The sequence below is a fragment of the Mercenaria mercenaria genome, chromosome 1 (assembly GCF_021730395.1).
Source record: "Mercenaria mercenaria strain notata chromosome 1, MADL_Memer_1, whole genome shotgun sequence".
Classification (NCBI taxonomy): domain Eukaryota; kingdom Metazoa; phylum Mollusca; class Bivalvia; order Venerida; family Veneridae; genus Mercenaria; species Mercenaria mercenaria.
Genome location: NC_069361.1, coordinates 8814470 through 8833701, shown reverse-complemented (window position 1 = coordinate 8833701; position 19232 = coordinate 8814470). Strand labels below are relative to the sequence as shown.

General features: G+C 36.1%; 1 protein-coding gene across 2 annotated transcripts in view; it reads right to left on the bottom strand.

The window, feature by feature from the left end:
• Positions 1-1445: 1445 nt before the first annotated feature.
• The window catches only part of LOC123545036 (tubulin-specific chaperone E-like), a 39887-nt gene continuing 22100 nt past the window's right edge, over positions 1446-19232 (bottom strand). For both annotated transcript variants that reach the window (XM_045331276.2, XM_045331275.2), the window contains exons 12-14: positions 13562-13621; positions 11355-11443; positions 1446-6678 (exon numbers count right to left, since the gene is read on the bottom strand). In XM_045331276.2, the coding sequence (XP_045187211.2) occupies positions 6586-6678; positions 11355-11443; positions 13562-13621 (242 nt within the window). In that variant the 3' untranslated portion in view covers positions 1446-6585. The remainder of the gene's footprint in view (positions 6679-11354; positions 11444-13561; positions 13622-19232) is intronic.

The following is a 19232-nucleotide window of genomic DNA, read 5'->3' as shown; positions in this document are numbered from 1 at the left end:
ATGTTAGAAATCAACTTACTGATGCTCTAAGGATGCTCTAAAGGCATAACCTCCTTATTTGTATTCATTTTTTGACACAGAAATAATTTCCGAAAAAATCTAATAAAAAATCCAAAAAAAAAAAAAAAAAATTCCGACCTACCTACCCTAATTTTTTTTAGCATGTTACCGAAAACAAAGAATTTTTTTTAAGCCCAATGTATTTATACTTCTTTTGGAGAATAGACAAACTAATGCAAAATAAATAATGTTTTACAAAACTGTCCATTCACTAGTAGCTATTGCTGTCCTAGCATATTTTGAGAGACCAGTGTGACTGACTCGTTAACCCACCCCCTGGCCTATAGACAAATCCATACAGTTTTCAATTATTATAAATTTTCCTTTTTTCCAAATACTCTGGTCTTCTGGAAGGTATCAAGACTTTTCACCACCTGGTTGTTTCACCCCTAGCTGTTTCACCTCCTGTTTATTATATTGATTAAGTAGGTGTTAAATGTTCTATTGTTATACTTTACTGATCTCTGAAAATGGTAGGTGTTGAGCAGTCTCAAAGATCAGAGAAGAATAACAATAGAACTTTTAGCAAATACTTAATCAACATATTCAGCTTTGGAATTAAAATATAGTTTTGATTAAGTTTAAAGTTTTTAAGAAAAATTCTGTAGTCTTTTAAAAAGTTGCTGAAGACTATTGAATTAAATATATTTTTTTATTATATATTTTGTATACTGTTCATACTGGTATTCTTATGGAACAACCTCCCATCTGAAACTGTTCTCCTGCCTAGCTATGCTTGAATCTTTCAAGAGGGCAGTTTGCCAACATACATGTAATTAGTTCTAACAAAGTGTGTTTTTAACCTGATTTTACTATTCTTGTCTGTATATATCTAACACTTTTAACTGTTTTCAGTCTCACTTTCTTACTTTTGACATCTCAGTGTCAATACTTTTGTAAAAATCTTTCTCTTACACTGACTGCGCATCTGCTAATAATACCCAAAAGGGAAGTTAATCGAAGATAGATAGATAAAATTCGTCTGATCATAGATGAAGTTACTATTTATAATCCACAGATACCAATCACTACAACCTACGATAAGCACTCCCACAAATATTCCACACCTGTGTTGTGCAACTCTCTCCATGATGATTATAGATCCCACACGAACTTCTGTCAATTTAAAAATCTTCTTCAATCATGGAATGGCTTCTACTGTAGAAGGTCCTTTATTTCAAATATTCTGATTTTTAAGATATTTTTTAACTATGGCACTTTGCCCAGTACTCCTGGTCACCTTATTTAAGCAGTTTTAAACCATAGTTGGTAGGATTAGCAGGCTTCTTGTAACCTTCTACTAACCGTTGTTGGTGCAACAGTGAATGTTGCGCCTTTTAGCAACAAGCTCTGTTAATTTGAAAAGAAAAACACGAAACACTGAAACCTGATATTAGTCAATGTATTTATTTCCATACTATATTGACTTGCAAAATCAATGTGCACAATTACATAATATATGATTCATTATCCATTATTCTTAAAAAGCCCAGTTGCACTAAGATCATTTAAAATTTGCAAAAGAAATAAACAGATATCATTTTTACTAAATCACAAGTCTTTAACTTGCAGAATAAGTGAAAACAGGTAACAGATACAGGTATATGACAGAAGTATCATCAACAAGAAATTGTAACAGAGCTACCATCATCCCCAGTCTAGAGATCAATCATATAATTATAAGTATGTATCTTATTATTTATGAAGAGGTGTGTAGTTTGAAAATGCTGGAAATCTATAACTGGTAAATGTCTTTAAATCTTAATATCTGTATTTTAAAGATTTAATGTGAGTTTATTTTTAAATTGGATAAGAAAAAAGAAACAAAAATGTAATCAAATATTTTATACTATTAAAGAGAAATAATTAATAAACAAATGTAATACAGGACTTTGGGAGACAACAAATACATGGTACTAATGAAACTTGCTTTTAAAGTACATATCACTGAAAGTTTATGCTATTGTTGGAAGCTGATTGTTGGTTGATGCATAGAGCTGCATTGCCTAACAACTTATATATTGCAATCCTCATAATGCTATATTAACCTATATAAAATAAAACTTGGGTTTCCAATCTGAAAATCGACAATTAGTTATATTTTTTTTTATACCTTATCAATATCAACCGTAATCTTATCTTTAAATTGATGAAAAAAAAACAAGTGTATTAAACTTTATCATACAAGAGGGCCAAGATGGCCCTAGGTCGCTCACCTGAGTAACCATAACAGTGTAAACATGTTTTACCTAGTGATTTCACGGAGACAAATATTCTGACAAATTTTCATTAAGATTGGACCAAAAACGTGGCCTCTAAAGAGTAAACAAGCATTTTCGTTGATTTGACCTAGTGACCTAGTTTTTTACCCCACATGACCCAGATTCAAACCTGTCTAAAATTTCATGAAAACAAACATTCTGACAAAGTTTCGGGAAGGTTAGAGCAAAAAAGTGGCTTCTAGAGTGTATACAAGCTTTTCCTTTGATTTGACCTAGTGACCCAGTTTTTGTCCTCACGTGACCCAGATTTGAAATCACCCAAGACTTCATGATAACAAATATTCTGACCAAGTTTTATGAAGATAGAATCAAAAATGTGCCCCCTAGGGTGTAAACAAGCTTATTCTTTGATTTGACCTGGTGACCTATTTTTGACCCCACATGACCCAGATAAAAATTAATCTGATATTTCATGCAGACAAACATTCTGACCAAGTTTCATGCACATCAGATGAACAAGATCGTTAACAAGCTTTTCCTTTGATTTGACTGGGTGACCTAGCTTTTGACTCCATATGACCCAGTTTCGAACTTGGCCTAGGAATCATCAAGATAAACATTCTGACCAAGTTTCATGAAGATAGGGTCATAAATGCGGCTCAAGAGTGTTAACAAGCTTTTCCTTTGATTTGACCAGTTGACCTAGTTTTTGACCCCATATGACCCAGTTTTGAAATGGCCTAGAAATCATCAAGATAAACATTCTGACTAAGTTTCATGTAGACAGGGTCATAAATGTGGCCTCAAGAGTGTTAACAAGCTTTTCCTTTGATTTGACCGGGTGACCTAGTTTTTGACCCCATATGACCCAGTTTTGAAATTGGTCTAGAAATCATCAAGATAAACATTCTGACTAAGTTTCATGAAGATAGGGTCATAAATGTGGCCTCTAGGGTGTTAACAAGCTTTTCCTTTGATTTGACCTGATGACCTAGTTTTTGACCCGACATGACCCAGTTTCGATCCAGGCCTAGAGATCAAGGTAATCATTCTGTGTAAGTCTGTATCAAATCAAAGCATAAATGAAACCTCTATATGGCTGAAAGGGCCAAAATAGAAAATTTTGTCCCTTTCAGGGGCAGTAACTCAAGAACTCTTGATGGAATCTAGCCGGTTTTCGAAAGGAACCGTGATCTTATTGTGACTTAAGTTGTGTGTAAGTTTGGTTAAAATCAAATATAAAATGTCACTTCTATCGTGTTCACAAGGTAAAAATTAACAAATTTTGGCTCTTTCAGGGGTCAATCAGGGGCCGTAACTCCGGAACCTAAGAATGGATCCGACAGATTCATCATGGAATCCAAGAGTTATTGTTGTTAAAGATATTTTGCAAGTTTGTATCAAATCAAACCTTAAATGAAGTATCTATATGGCTGCAAAAGCCAAAATAGCAAATTTTGGCCCTTTAAGGGGCCATAACTCTCGAACCCATTATGGGATCTGGCCAGTTTTCGAAAGGAACCGAGATATTATGCCAATACAAGTTGTGTGCAAGTTTGATTAAAGTTGATTGCAAAATGTAGTCTCTATCGTGTTCACAATCCAAAAATAGCAAATTTTGGCCCTTTAAGGGGCCATAACTCTGGAACCCTTGATGGAATCTGGCCAGTTTTTGAAAAGAACCCAGATATTATGCCAATACAAGTTGTATGCAAGTTTGATTAAATTTGATTGCAAAATGTGGTCTCTATCGTGTTCACAAGCCAAAAATAGCAAATTTTGGCCCTTTAAGGGGCCATAACTCTGGACGATGATGGACAAAATGTGGTCACAAAAGCTCACCCTGTCACTACGTGACAGGTGAGCTAATAAAAGGGAAGTAATTTCATGTACCAACAAAAAATAAAATTAACTCGAGTGCCTGTGGCTAGGCCTTTCAGAGAAGGGTCTGGGTATTGCATATGAAAAACTGTCTTGTAACGGTGAATATTTATGCCAAGATATACAAATAAACATCCTAGCATAAAAAGTTACAGACCAGACAAAAAAATTGAAAAAAAAAACAAACAACAAAAATCTTTTATCTCCAAATATAACCTTGACCTTGAGATAGAGGTTAGTGTCTTAAATTGCAACAAATCACTTCATTATTGTGACTGTTTGTGCTTGAATATCCATCTATACAAAGTAAAGTTATTCACCTGGGAAAAAATGACCTAATATCTTTGACCTCTATATGTGACCTAGACCTTTGAGACTGGGGCCTGGGTCTTGCACTTAACATGTTGTCTCTTTATGGGGAACACTTGTGCCCAGTGATTTTGAGATCTCTTGATGAATGGTAGAGTTATGGACCTGACATAAAACAGATACTGTTAACCTGTTGACCTCAAAATGTGACCTTGACCTCTGAGTTAAGGGTCTGGGTCTTGTGTGCGACAGGTTGTCTCATTCTGGGATCATTAGTACCTAGTCATTTCAAAATACTAAGACGAATGGCAGAGATGTGGACCAGACACAAAACAGCCCTTGTTAATCTTTGACATCCAAGTGTCGCCTTAACCTTGAAGCTAGGGATCTGGGACTTGTGCACGACATGTTGTCTCATTATGGGGAACATTTGTGTCATGTAATTTCAAGATCCCTTGATGAATGACAAGGTGATGGACCAGCCACAAAACAGAACCTGTTAATCTTTGACCTCCAATTTGACCTTGTCTTTGGAGCCAGGGCTCTGGGGTTTGTGTAAGACACGTCTCATATAGGGATTATGGACTGGACATTAAACAGACCCTGTTGACCATTGACCTCCAAGTGTGACCTTGACCTTGGAGCTAGAGATCTGGGTCTTGCATGCAACAAGTCATCTTTTTATGTGGAACATTTATGCCAAGTTATTTTAAAATCCTTTTATGGATGGCAGTGTTATGGACCAGACAAAAAGTATGACTGAAGGACAGACAAATGGAGGGAAGGAGGCAGTCCATTTCTATGTCCCCCTATTTTTTTAAACAAGAGCACCGCCTTGCGGGTGCTGACGCTCATCTGATTTTTTTTGTATAATAGAAATATTGTCCTACCCATGATTTTCTAAGTCTAAAAAGGGCCATCACTCTTGCAAAAAGCAGGATAGAGTTATGTTTCTTGATGTACAGTGTCCACTTATGATGGTGAAAAACTGTTGCAAGTTTTAAAGCAATAGCTTTGATAGTTTATGAGAAAAGTTGACTTAAACATAATATTCAACCAAGAAAATGATTTTTCTAAGTCCAAAAGGGGCAATAATTATTGCAAAAAGCAGGATGGAGTTATGTTGCTTGCTGTACAGGGTCAGCTTATGATGGCGAACAAGAGTTGCAAGTTTTAAAGCAATAGCTTTGATAGTTTAGGAGAAAAAGTTGACCTAAACATAAAACTTAACCAAGAAATCTGATATTTTCTAAGTCCAAAAGGGGCCATAAATCTTGCAAAAAGCAGGATGGAGTTATGTTTCTTGCTGTACAGGGTCAGCTTATGATGGTGAACAAGTGTTGCAAGATTTAAAGGAATAGCTTTGATAGTTTAGGATAAAAGCTGACCTAAACATAAAACTTAACCAAGAAAACTGATTTTCTAAGTCCAAAAGGGGCAATAATTCTTGCAAAAAGCAAGATGGAGTTATGTTTCTTGATGTACAGGGTCTGCTTATGATGGTGAACAAGTATTCCAAGTTTCAAAGCAAAAGCTTTGATAGTTTAGGAGAAAAGTTGACCTAAACATAAAACTTAACCAAGAAATCTGATATTTCTAAGTACAAAAGGGGCCATAAATCTTGCAAAAAGCAAGATGGAGTTATGTTTCTTGCTATACAGGGTCAGCTTATGATGGTGAACAAGTATTCCAAGTTTCAAAGCAATAGCTTTGATAGTTTAGGAGAAAAGCTGACCTAAACATAAAACTTAACCAGGCAACGCCGACGCCGACGCCGACGCCGACAACCGCTCAAGTGATGACAATAACTCATCATTTGTTTTCAAAAAATCAGATGAGCTAAAAAAAGGCGGGGACAAGAAAATAGTTTAATGGATGGTATAAACCACACAAAATAAATATATCACAGTTCAGTCTGGTGGACAGAAACAACAACAGTCACATCACTAGTTTTCGGGATTTTTTACCAGTCTGAAGTGGTATTTATGCAGAGGAAAGCTTAATATACAGCTGATTGTTTTCACTGTCACAATGTTTGGTGGTCAAATTTTTTAAATCCAATTCATCTAACATTTAAAGTAGTTGAAGCACTTGACTAATGTTACAGCTAACTTCATAACTTCACTTGGATCACATCTCCAGGCTCTATAGAATAATATGAGAGAAATCTCTGGTCGTTATCTAGTTCTATCTCCTCTCCATTCATCTGTAACAAAAGCAAATTTATTTATATTGTTAAAATAAATTAATTTATATCATTTTATAACAGATGTAATGCTACAGGTAGCCACCAGTGAGTCTGATAGATTAAGAAACAGGATCAAATGTTATAAAACTGAGTTAGGAGACCAGCCGCAAAACTCAAGCATCTGATTGGTTGATTTTGAGCTTTAATCTTTAATCAACCAATGACAACTTTGTATTAGGAGACTGGTCTCTAAACACATTTTTTATAATCTAATTGAGCCAGACTATTATTTGGTACCATACACTCCATTTTTCAACTGTTATCATAAAATTGTCCAGGATCTATGTTATACATTAGAATAGATTAGACAAAAAAACTTCAACCTGTCAGATAACATATTGTTAAATAACATTAAAATTTCATCTGATGTTCACAAGAAATGAAAGTGGATCAACCCTCTCTCCAACATACTCACTTTTAGCTTGCCATCTCCATTCCCCCAACTTTCTATCTTTTGTTTTTACTTTATCAGTGGACTTCATACTGGTACTAATAGGTGTTCGTTTATTTCAACTTGTGTTTGCAGTATCAAAACTCAACTTTGTCTGCTCACTTAGTTCAACAGTGAGAGTGCAGAACTACAGATTGTGGGGTCGTAAGTTTGATCCCCAGTCCAGGCATATGTTCTCCATGAAGATTGTTAAACAATATTGTGTCTGAAATCATTCATCTTCCACCTCTGATTCATGTAGGGAAGTTGGCAGTTATTGCAAAGAACAGGTTTGTACTGATACAGAAACCAGAAAAACTGGTAAGGTTAACTGCTCACTTTTACATAACTGAAATACTGTTGAAAAAACAGGCCTAAACCCAAAACAATAAAAAAAACAAAAAAACATGGCAATATCAACACAATTTAGCAGTACACTACCAAAATGTTTTGCAATGCCTACATCTGAACTTTCTATGGTAATTCATTATTGTACATAGAGATTCTCTGCACGAAAGTTTACAAGTTTAACTTGAAATCTCGACTTGAAATCTCAACCTCTAACCTATCGAATCATTGGCTATGATAAGACAGCCTTATTTATGTGTCCAGTTAGCTATTATTTGCTTTTTGACTAAGATTAAGGTAGTTCTACACATTCAGGTCAAATTTTTTTCTACAATGTAGAATTTGATTAAACCCTGCTTTTTCAAAACTTCAGAATATACTTACAAAATTCAGCAAATAAACAAGAGGACCATGATGGTCCTGAATCATTCACCTGTTCCCACATGACCCAGTTTTGAGTATGACGTTGTTTTTTTCTATTATTTGACATAGTGACCTAGTTTTTGAGCTCATGTGACCCAGTTTTGAACCTGAACTAGATATTATCAAGATAAAAATTCTGACCAATCTTCATGAAGATCCATTGAAAAATATGGTCTCTAGAGAGGTCACAAGGTTTTTCTATTATTTGACCTATTGACCTAGTTTTCAAAGGTACGTGACCCTGTTTTGAACTTTAACTAGATATCATCAAGGTGAACGTTCTCACTAATTTTCATGAAGATCTCATGAAAAATATGGCCTCTAGAGAGGTCACGTTTTTCTATTTTTATACCTACTGGCCTAGTTTTTGACCGCACATGACCCAGTTTCGAAAATGACCTAGATATCATCAAGATGAACATTCAGATCAATTTTCATGAAGATCCATTGAAAAATATGGCCTCTAGAGAGGTCAAAATATTTTTCTAATTTTAGACCTCCTGACCAAGTTTTTGACCGCAGTTGACCCAGTTTCAAAGTTGATCTAGATATCATCAAGCTGAACATTCAGACCAACTTTCATACAGATCCCATGAAAAGTATGGCCTCTAGAGAGGTCACAAGGTTTTTTTATTATTTGACCTACTGACCTAGTTTTTTAGGGCACATGACCCAGTTTCAAACTTGACCTAGATATCACCAAGGTGAACACTCACACCAATTTTCATGAAGATCCATTCAAGGGTATGGCCTCTAGAGAGGTCACAAGGTTTTTCTATTTTAAGACCTACTGACCTAATTTTTGACTGCAGTTGACCCAGTTTCAAACCTGACCTATATATCATCAAGATAAACATTCAGAATAACTTTCATACAGATCCCATGAAAAATATGGCCTCTAGAGAGGTCACAACATTTTTTCATTATTTGACCTACTGACCTACTTTTTAATGCAACATGACCCACTTTCAAACTTGACCTAGATATCATCAAGATGAACATTCTGACCAATTTTTATGGAGATCCATTCATAAGTATGGCCTTTAGAGAGGTCACAAGGTTTTTCTATTTTTAGAACTACTGACCTAGTTTTTGACCGCACATGACCCTGTTTCTAAACTGTCCTAGATCATCAAGATGAATATTCAGACCAACTTTCATACAGGTCCCATGAAAAATATAACCCGTCCGCTTAGCTCAGTAGGGAGAGCGTTGGTCTACGGATTGCAGGGTCGCTGGTTCGATCCCCGGGCGGGGCCTATGTTCTCCGTGGCGATTTGATAAAAGACATTGTGTCTGACATCATTCGTCCTCCACCTCTGATAATTCATGTGGGGAAGTTGGCAGTTACTTGCGGAGAACAGGTTTGTACTGGTACAGAATCCAGGAACACTGGTTAGGTTAACTGCCCGCCATTACATAACTGAAATACTGTTGAAAAACGGTGTTAAACCCAAAACAAACAAACAAACATGAAAAATATGGCCTTTAGAGAGGTCACAAGGTTTTTCTATTATTTGACCTACTGACCTAGTTTTTGAAGGCACGTGACCAACTTTCAAACTTGATTTAGATATCATCAAGATGAACATTCAGACCAATTTTCATACAGATCCCATGAAAAATATGGCCTCTAGAGAGGTCACAACGTTTTCTATTATTTAACCTACTGACCTAGTTTTTGATGGCAGGTAACCCACTTTCGAACTTGACCTAGATATCAGCAAGGTGAACATTCTGACCAATTTTCATGAAGATCTCATGAAATATATGGCCACTAGAGAGGTCACAAGGTTTTTCTATTTTTAGACCTACTGACCTAGTTTTTGAACGCAGTTGACCCAGTTTCGAACTTGACCTAGATATCATCAAGGTGAACATTCAGACCAACTTTCATACAGATCCCATGAAAAATATGGCCTTTAGAGAGGTCACAAGGTTTTTCTATTATTTGACCTACTGACCTAGTTTTTGAAGGCACGTGACCCAGTTTCAAACTTGACCTAGATATCATCAAGATGAACGTTCTGACCAATTTTCATGAAGATCTTTTGAAATATATGGCCTCTAGAGAGGTCACAAAGTTTTTCTTTTTTAAGACCTACTGATCTAGTTTTTGATGGCACATGACCCAGTTTCGAATCTGATCTAGATATCATCAAGGTGAACATTCTTACTAATTTTCATGAAGATCTTGTGAAATATATGGCCTCTAGAGAGGTCACAAGGTTTTTCTATTTTTAGACCTACTGACCTAGTTTTTGATGGCATGTGACCCAGTTTCGAACTTGACCTAGATATTATCAAGATGAACATTCTGACCAACTTTCATAAAGATCCCACAAAGAATGTGACCTCTAGCACGATCACAAAAGCTCACCTTGTCACTTTGTGACAGGTGAGCTAAAAAGATAGGATCGTGTGCTTGATATTTTGCTAGACTGGTTTGAAAAATTTGGACCTCACGCGATTTTTCATAATGTGAGTCTATGGGAAAATAATAACTTTCATAACATTTTTCGCAAACTGAAATTTTTCTACAATGTAGATTTTGATGAAACTTCTCACAGTCGTAAATAAACAAAAGGTCTATAATGTGGTGAAATAAAATATATTGGTCTGTGCGCTTATTTTTGACATATCTGACCATGATTAAAGTGAACCGCACATTTTAAGCTAATTTTAAGACATTGTTTCGAATTATTGAACATGTCAGATGTTTTAATATCATATTTTAACTTAAAAAAGATAGCTAAAGTTCAATTGTAATGAATTTTGTCACGTTACGCCATCACTTCCGGTTTATCAAATGTGCAGAACTACCTTAAATAAGTAGCTGTACTTTTACAATCACTTTGTTATTTACCTTTTGACTAAGACAAGACAGCTGTACTTCTACATTCCCTTTGTTATCATTTACCTTTTGACTAAGACAAGACAGCTGTACTTCTACATTCCCTTTGTTATCATTTACCTTTTGACTAAGACAAGACAGCTGTACTTCTACATTCCCTTTGTTATCATTTACCTTTTGACTAAGACAAGACAGCTGTACTTCTACATTCCCTTTGTTATCATTTACCTTTTGACTAAGACAAGACAGCTGTACTTCTACATTCCCTTTGTTATCATTTACCTTTTGACTAAGACAAGACAGCTGTACTTCTACATTCCCTTTGTTATCATTTACCTTTTGACTAAGACAAGACAGCTGTACTTCTATGTTCAGATTGTTATCCTTCACCAAGATAACTATCTGTATTTCTGTATCCAGTGAATAAATATTTACCTTTGCTGTACTTCTACATTCAGATTGCTATTTTTTACCTTCTGACTAGGTAAGGCAGCTGTACTTCTATGTTCAACTTGTTGTTACTTACATTTTGATTTGATAAGACAGTTGTACTTCAACCTTCAGCTTGTTTTTATTTACCTTTTGACTAAGATAAGATAGCTGTATTTCTGTGTCCAGTTTATACAGTCGGTATATCAATGCCTTCAATTTCTGGATTGTCATTGTATCTAAAAACATTAAATTCTTTGGTAAGTGACAACAGTCTTGCAGCAGCTGTTACAAGAGTAACTGAATATCTATCGTGAAAACTAAAGGTCTCAGAAGTCTTTGATTATTACTGGGAAGTCAATGTTACTTTTCAGGGATTTCATGGTTGCATCAATGCACAAAATTAACACTTACCTTGCTAAACTTCTATAATGAACTTGTCCACCTTTCAATTTGGACAGTACCATTAACTGTTAAAAGGGGTGCTTACCAAAACAAGAGGGCCATGAAGGCCCTGTATCGCTCACCTGACCTATTTGACCTAAAGATCATCAAGATTAACAATCTGACCAAGTTTCATTAAGATATGGTCATAAATGTGGCCTCTAAAGTGTTAAATAGCTATTCCTTTGATTTGACCCTGTGACCTAGTTTTTCACCCCACATGACCCAAATTCGAACTTGACCTAAAGATCACCAAGATTAATATTCTGACTAAGTTTCATGAAGATAGAGTCATAAATGTGGCCTCTAGAGTGTCAACAAACTTTTCATTTGAATTGACCTAGTGACCTAGTTTTTGACCCTACCTGTCCCAGATTTGAACTTGTCCTAAAGAAAATCAAGCTTAACGTTCTGACCAAGTTTCATTAAGATATGGTCATAAATGTGGCCTCTACAGTGTAAACTAGCTTTCCCTTTGATTTGACCCTGTGACCTAGTTTTTGACCCCACATGACCCAGATTCGAACTTGACCTAAAGATCATCAAGATTAACATTCCGACTAAGTTTCATGAAGATACAGTCATAAATGCGGCCTCTAGAGTGTTAGCAAGCTTTTCCTTTGAAATGACCTAGTGACCTAGTTTTTGACCCTACATGACCCAGATTTGAACTTGACCTAGAGATAATAAAGCTTAACATTCTGACCAGGTTTCATGAAGATACAGTCATAAATGTGGTCTCTACAGTGTTAACAAGTTTTTCCTTTGATTTGACCTGGTGACCTAGTTTTTGATCCCAGATAACATAATATCGATCTCGTCCAAGACTTTATAAAGGGTAACATTCTGACCAAGTTTTATTACAATTGGGCCCAAATTGTGACCTCTAGAGAGTTAACAAGCCTTTTCTTTGATTTGACCTGGTGACCTAGTTTTTGACCTCAGATGACACAATATCAAACTCATCAAAGATTTTATTGAGGGTAACAATCTGACCAACTTTTATAAAGATTAGGCCAAATATGTGACCTCTAGAGTGTTAACAAGCTTTTCCTTTGATTTGACCTGGTGACCTAGTTTTTGACCCCAGATGACCCAATATCAAACTCGTCCAAGATTTTATTGAGGGTAACATTCTGACCAAGTTTCATTAAGACTGGGCCAAAATTGTGTGAGTGTTAAAAAGCTTTTCCTTTGATTTGACCTGGTGACCTACTTTTTAACCCCAGATGACCCAATATCGAACTCATCCAAGGTTTTATTGAGGATAACATTCTGACCAAGTTTCATTAAGATTGGGCCAAAATTGTGACCTCAAGTGTTAACAGTCAAATTGTTGACGACGACACCGATGCTGCCGACGGACGACGGACACAGGGCAATCACAAAAGCTCACCTTGCAGGTGAGCTAAAAATACTGACTGAATGGCGAACAGTGCAGATCTTGATCAGACTGCATGGATGTGCAGGCTGATCATGATCTACACTGATCGCAAAGGCAGAATCAATTGAGTCCAGCATGATAAGGGTTAAATTCCAATCAACAAATACAATTCTTATTCACAAGTTGAAATCTATGAATTTAAATCCCGACAAAATAGTTGTTCTGACTCAAACCACAAAATTTCATGCCCAGGAAATGAAATGATTTCTCAGTATATAAAAACACAGATATCATTGGTGCACATTTCTGAATATACTCTTCATTTAATTTTACTTCTATAATGATACAATGAGCAGCATACATTTACAGTTTAAACTGCATGTTCAAGTGGATTAAAAAATAGCAATACCACATAAGCAACATTAGTAAAGGCATTATAGCTTACAGCCAATAAATAATTAACTTTATTTTTTTGAAAATAAAAAAGACTGCTTTTTATTCTTCAAAATGTAGAAAATTTCAAACTCACCAGGAAGTTTCTTTTCTGTGACTTTTTTATCAGGCATGGAGGGACATGCAATCTTTACAGCTAGATACAGGGTTAAGGATGAAATATTCAAGCAGGAAAGGTAAGTTTATATATCTGCTTAAAAAATCTACTTATACAACACTTCATACTTTGCTTATATCTTTAAAATTGCTATTATACCTACATTCCTGAAAATGGGCAAACATTTAAAAAACAGGTTATTATTACAGGTAAAAATTGCAGGAACACTGAACAATGAAATCATACAATTTTTTTTTGTGTGTGGCATATGTTATCCATGATGATTTGATGGACAACACTGTGTCTGAAACAATTTGCTCTCCACTTCTGATTCATGTAGAGAAGTTGAAAGTTATCTGCAGTGAACTCATTAGTATTGGTACAGAATCTAAGAATACTGGCTGGGTAAAATGCACACTATTACATAACTACAATGGAAAGGTTTTAAACAAGACTATTGCCCTGCGTTTGAAGTGCCCTATCAGATGGGACATTTGTCATATTTGCTGCCATATTAATCATATTTTATCACTGAAATTTAACTGAAGAACCTGCATATTCTCCAAATATCTACCGCCTGCAAAGTGTAAGGTTTCATGTAAAAATTTCTTGTACATTTGAAGTTGTCACATAATCTATTTGTTTTTCCCATTTCAAGACTTTTTATTGCCACAGCAACCACATTTGTCGCCATGGTAGCAGAATAAAAGGATGTGCATATTCTCCATATTGCCATCTACCAATATAAGATTCTTTCACTAGTTGTAGGTGCAGATGGGAATATCTGGCTCGAGGGTAACTGTTTAAGCGGTAACGAGGCTCCTGCCAAGTTACCGCGTTAACAGTTACCCGAGAGCCAGATATTCACATCTGCACCTACAGCCAGTGACTGAATCTTTTTCTTGCATTCCATATTCAACAAATAATAGTAAAAATAAATTCAAACATAGATTTTCTTGTAGCATTTTTTATGCCCCTGGCATCTACTGATGTGGGAGGCATATAGTGATCGTCCTGTCCGTCCGTACGAGGTTAACCAAATGGGACCGTTTCGTCTAGCATCAATACCCCTTACTAGAATGACTTGATACTAATAAATGCAGATGTAACCTGTGACCATTCCTCATCTTCAGACATCACCTGACCTCAGTTTGACCTTGACCTCATTTTGGACTTAGGTTGCTTTATATGGGCCATCTCTTGGTTAAGCAAATGGGACCATTTCGTCTAGCATCAATACTGCTTACAAGAATGAATTGATACTAATACAGATGTAACCTGTGACCATTCCTCATCTTCAAACATCACCTAACCTCAGTTTCACCTTGACCTTGACCTCATTTTGGACTTAGGTTGCTTTATATGGGCCATCTCTTGGTTAAGCAAATGGGACCATTTCGTCTAGCATCAATACCGCTTACAAGATTGAATTGATACTACTACAGATGTAACCTGTGACCATTCCTCATCTTCAGACATCACCTGACCTCAGTTTGACCTTGACCTCTTTTTGGACTTAGGTTGCTTTATATGGGCCATCTCTTGGTAAACCAAATGGGACCGTTTGTCTAGCATTAATACCGCTTACAAGAATGAATTGATACTAATACAGATGTAATCTGTGACCATTCTTCATCTTCAAACATCACCTGACCTCAGTTTGACCTTGACCTCATTTTGGACTTAGGTTGCTTTGTATCGACAAGGATGCCACCGGGGGCATCAGGCGTTTATTGAACGCAGCTCCTTGTTTCTTATAGTAGCGTACTAACAAAGCGCGGGAACTTTACGTCCGTAAACAGGAAGTACGTCATGACGTTACAAAGTCAAAAACAACGTAATAGTTCCGGTTTTGTTTTACCATCTGCATGGAAACGTTATGTTATTTCCATCGTTTTTTGAATCGAGAAATATGTTATAACAGGGGTGTAAAATTCCACTCGCCCGCTCGCATTGGCGAGTTAAATCTGGATAGGACGAGTGGATCTCGCTGTATACTCGACCGATCGGGCGAGTGGTTTTTACGTCTTTGCTTTAATGAAATTCAGAAATTACATCTTGAAAAACGTCAACAAACTTTGAGATAGTTCAGTTGCTACTTTGATTGACTGGAATTTACCCGCGAATCGTTACGGTAAAGATATCAAAATGTCATGCCGGTAATTTTCCATTCCGAGAGCACGTGCGACCTGTCAAATTTACATCTCCGTTACCTTTGTTTATCAACACGTACACAAAAAACGCGCGTAGTGCATTCTTTTTTTAACATTATCGCTTCAGTTTTTCAACATCGCTTGAGAAGTAATACAATTTTAATTCTATTAAGATTTCAATAAAATATCGACGGAAATGTAAGCAAATTTGTATGAAAACAGTCGAATTTTCATATAATCATTTGTTAAATTTCAAACAGCGCGATCTTAATTACTGATTTCTTTCTAAGTGAAAATAAGTAATACATACTATGGGCATAAAATTCGGACTTTTGACCAGAAAGAACAAAAGACAGAATAAAAAAAATCTTAATGAAAAAGCTGCAGTAATTTATATACATTGAGTAAAACGATTTTTTTGGTAAAAAGGTTTCTGTTAGTGCGGCGAAATAGGGTACGTGACCTCGTGCACGTAAATAGAAATGTGGTTTTAAAATAAAACAAAATGATTTTGTTGTGTTTTTAAATAAGTTTTAAATGAATCTTTGTAGATCTACATGTATTTTTTTTATAAAATATTCTTCTCAAATGATAATGTAAATTCCTTAAGGACAAATAGGTCACATGGCGCGAAAACTGTAATATGACGTAATGCCATGACAATCTCGTGCAACAATACCGCTTTGATCTCCACTTCAGATGTCATGATACCGACAAACTTCTTTTAGCTCTTTGAGAGGATGTTAATTGATGATGAAAACAGGCTAGTTACTTAGTTTATCGACAGAATAATTACCGATGATCGTCAACTTTTTTTTCGCTTTCAAGACGGGTAGGTGTATGATGATTATTGTGTCCATATTTTTAGGACACTTTTCAAAATAATCATTTTTTGGGAAATAAGTCTTGAGAAAATGAAAATAACTGATGTTTAATACTTTCCTGGCACTTTGGGAAACTATGGTAGGGGTTAGACTGTGATTATTTTTACTATCGATGCAGTTATTATGGAGAGCAACTTGATGGTGGAGATGACAAAATTAGTGAAAGAAAAATGTCTGGTTTGAAAAGGAAACTTAAGAGTAACAAAAATGAATAATAACAAGAGGACCATGATGGTCCTGAATCGCTCACCTATCCCCACATGACCCAGTGTTGAACTGAGTATGACGTCATTATTTCTATTATTTGACATAGTGACCTAGTTTTTGAGCACATGTGACCTAGATATCATCAAGATAAAAAATTCTGACCAATTTTCATGAAGATCCATTGAAAACTAGAGCTATCACTAAAGGTGATGAATGTACCCCCCCCCATGCACTGACACAGTACATAATTATAATTATGTGGACTGTATGTATATAGACTGTATGTATACAGTATAGTAACAAAAAACAAAGTCCCATAACTATGCAGAATATTTATCTAAAAGAATGTAACATGCCCATGCACAACTAGGGTTGGTACTGATCACTTGTGTGAAGTTTCATTAAATTGTGTTTAAGGGTTTGGTAGATTAGGCACGCACAAGATTGCATATGCAGACTGTATATGTACATAGTATGTTAACAAGAAACAAAGTCCCATAGCTCTGCAATTTTTGTTGCTGAAAGAACCTAACATGACCCATGCACAACTACTGTTGTTATTGATCACTTGTGTGAAGTTTCATTAAATTGTGTCAAGGGAATGAGGAGAGATGGTGCGCACAAGATTGAGTCTATGTATATAGTATAGTAACAAAAAAACAAAGTCCCATAACTCTGCAAAATTTTTTTCTGAAAGAACCTAACATGCCCCATGCACAACTACTGTTGTTACTGATCACTTTTGTGAAGTTTCATTAAATTGTCTCAAGGGGATGAGGAGAGATGGTGCGCACAAGATTGTGTCTATGTATATAGTATAGTAACAAAAAAACAAAGTCCCATAACTCTGCAAATTTTTTTTCTAAAAGAACCTAACATGTCCCATGCACAACTACTGTTGGTACTGATCACTTGTGTGAAGTTTCATTAAATTGTGTCAAGGCGATGAGGAGAGATGGTGCGCACAAGATTGTGTCTATGTATATAGTATAGTAACAAAAAAACAAAGTCCCATAACTCTGCAAATTTTTTTCTAAAAGAACCTAACATGCCCCATGCACAACTACTGTTGGTACTGATCACTTGTGTGAAGTTTCATTAAATTCTGTCAAGGGGATGAGGAGAGATGGTGCGCACAAGATTGCGTCTACGGACAGACGGACAGACAGACAACCTGAAACCAGTATACCCCCCCTTACAACTTTGTTGTCGGGGGGTACAAATATGGCCTCTAGAGGTCACAAGTTTTTTCTATTATTTGACCTAATGGCCTAGTTTTTGAAGGCACGTGACCCACTTTTAAACTTGACCTAGATATCATCAAGGTGAACATTCTCATCAATTTTCATGAAGATCTTGTGAAAAATATGGCCTCTAGAGAGGTCACAAGGTTTTTCTATTTTTCGACCTACTGACCTAGTTTTTGACCGCACATGACCCAGTTACAAACCTGACCTAGATATCATCAAGCTGAACATTCTCACCAATTTTCATGAAGATCCGTTGAGAAATATGGCCTCTAGAGAGGTCACAAGGTTTCTTCTACTTTTAGACCTACTGACCTAGTTTTTAACCCCACATGACCCAGTTTCGAACTTGACTTAGATATCATCAAGGTGAACATTCTGACCAATAATCATGAAGATCTCATGAAAAATATGGCCTCTAGAGAGGTCACAAGGTTTTTCTATTTTTAGATCTACTGACCTAGTTTTCAACCCCACGTGACCCAGTTTCGAACTTGACCTAGATATCTTCAAGGTAAACACTCTGACCAATTTTCATGAAGATCCATTGAAAAATATCGCCTCTAGAGAGGTCACAAGGTTTTCTATTTTTAGACCTACTGACCTAGTTTTTGACCGCACGTGACCAAGTTTCGAACTTGACCTTGATATCATCAAGCTGAACATTCTGACCAATTTTCATGAAGATCCATTGAAAAATATGGCCTCTAGACAGGTCACAAGGTTTTTCTATTTTTAGATCTACTGACCTAGTTTTTGACCCCACATGACCCAGTTTCGAACTTGACCTAGATATCATTAAGGTGAACATTCTGACCAATATTCATGAAGATCCATTGAAAAATATGGCCTCTAGAGAGGTCACAAGGTTTTTCTATTTTTAGATCTACTGACCTAGTTTTTAACCCCACGTGACCCAGTTTCGAACTTGACCTAGATATCATCAAGGTGAACATTCTGACCAATTTTCATGAAGATCGATTGAGAAATATGGCCTCTAGAGAGGTCACAAGGTTTTTCTATTTTTAGACCTACTGACCTAGTTTTTGACCCTACGTGACCCAGTTTCGAACTTGACCTAGATATCATCAAGGTGAACATTCTGACCAATATTCATGAAGATCTCATGAAAAATATGGCCTCTAGAGAGGTCACAAGG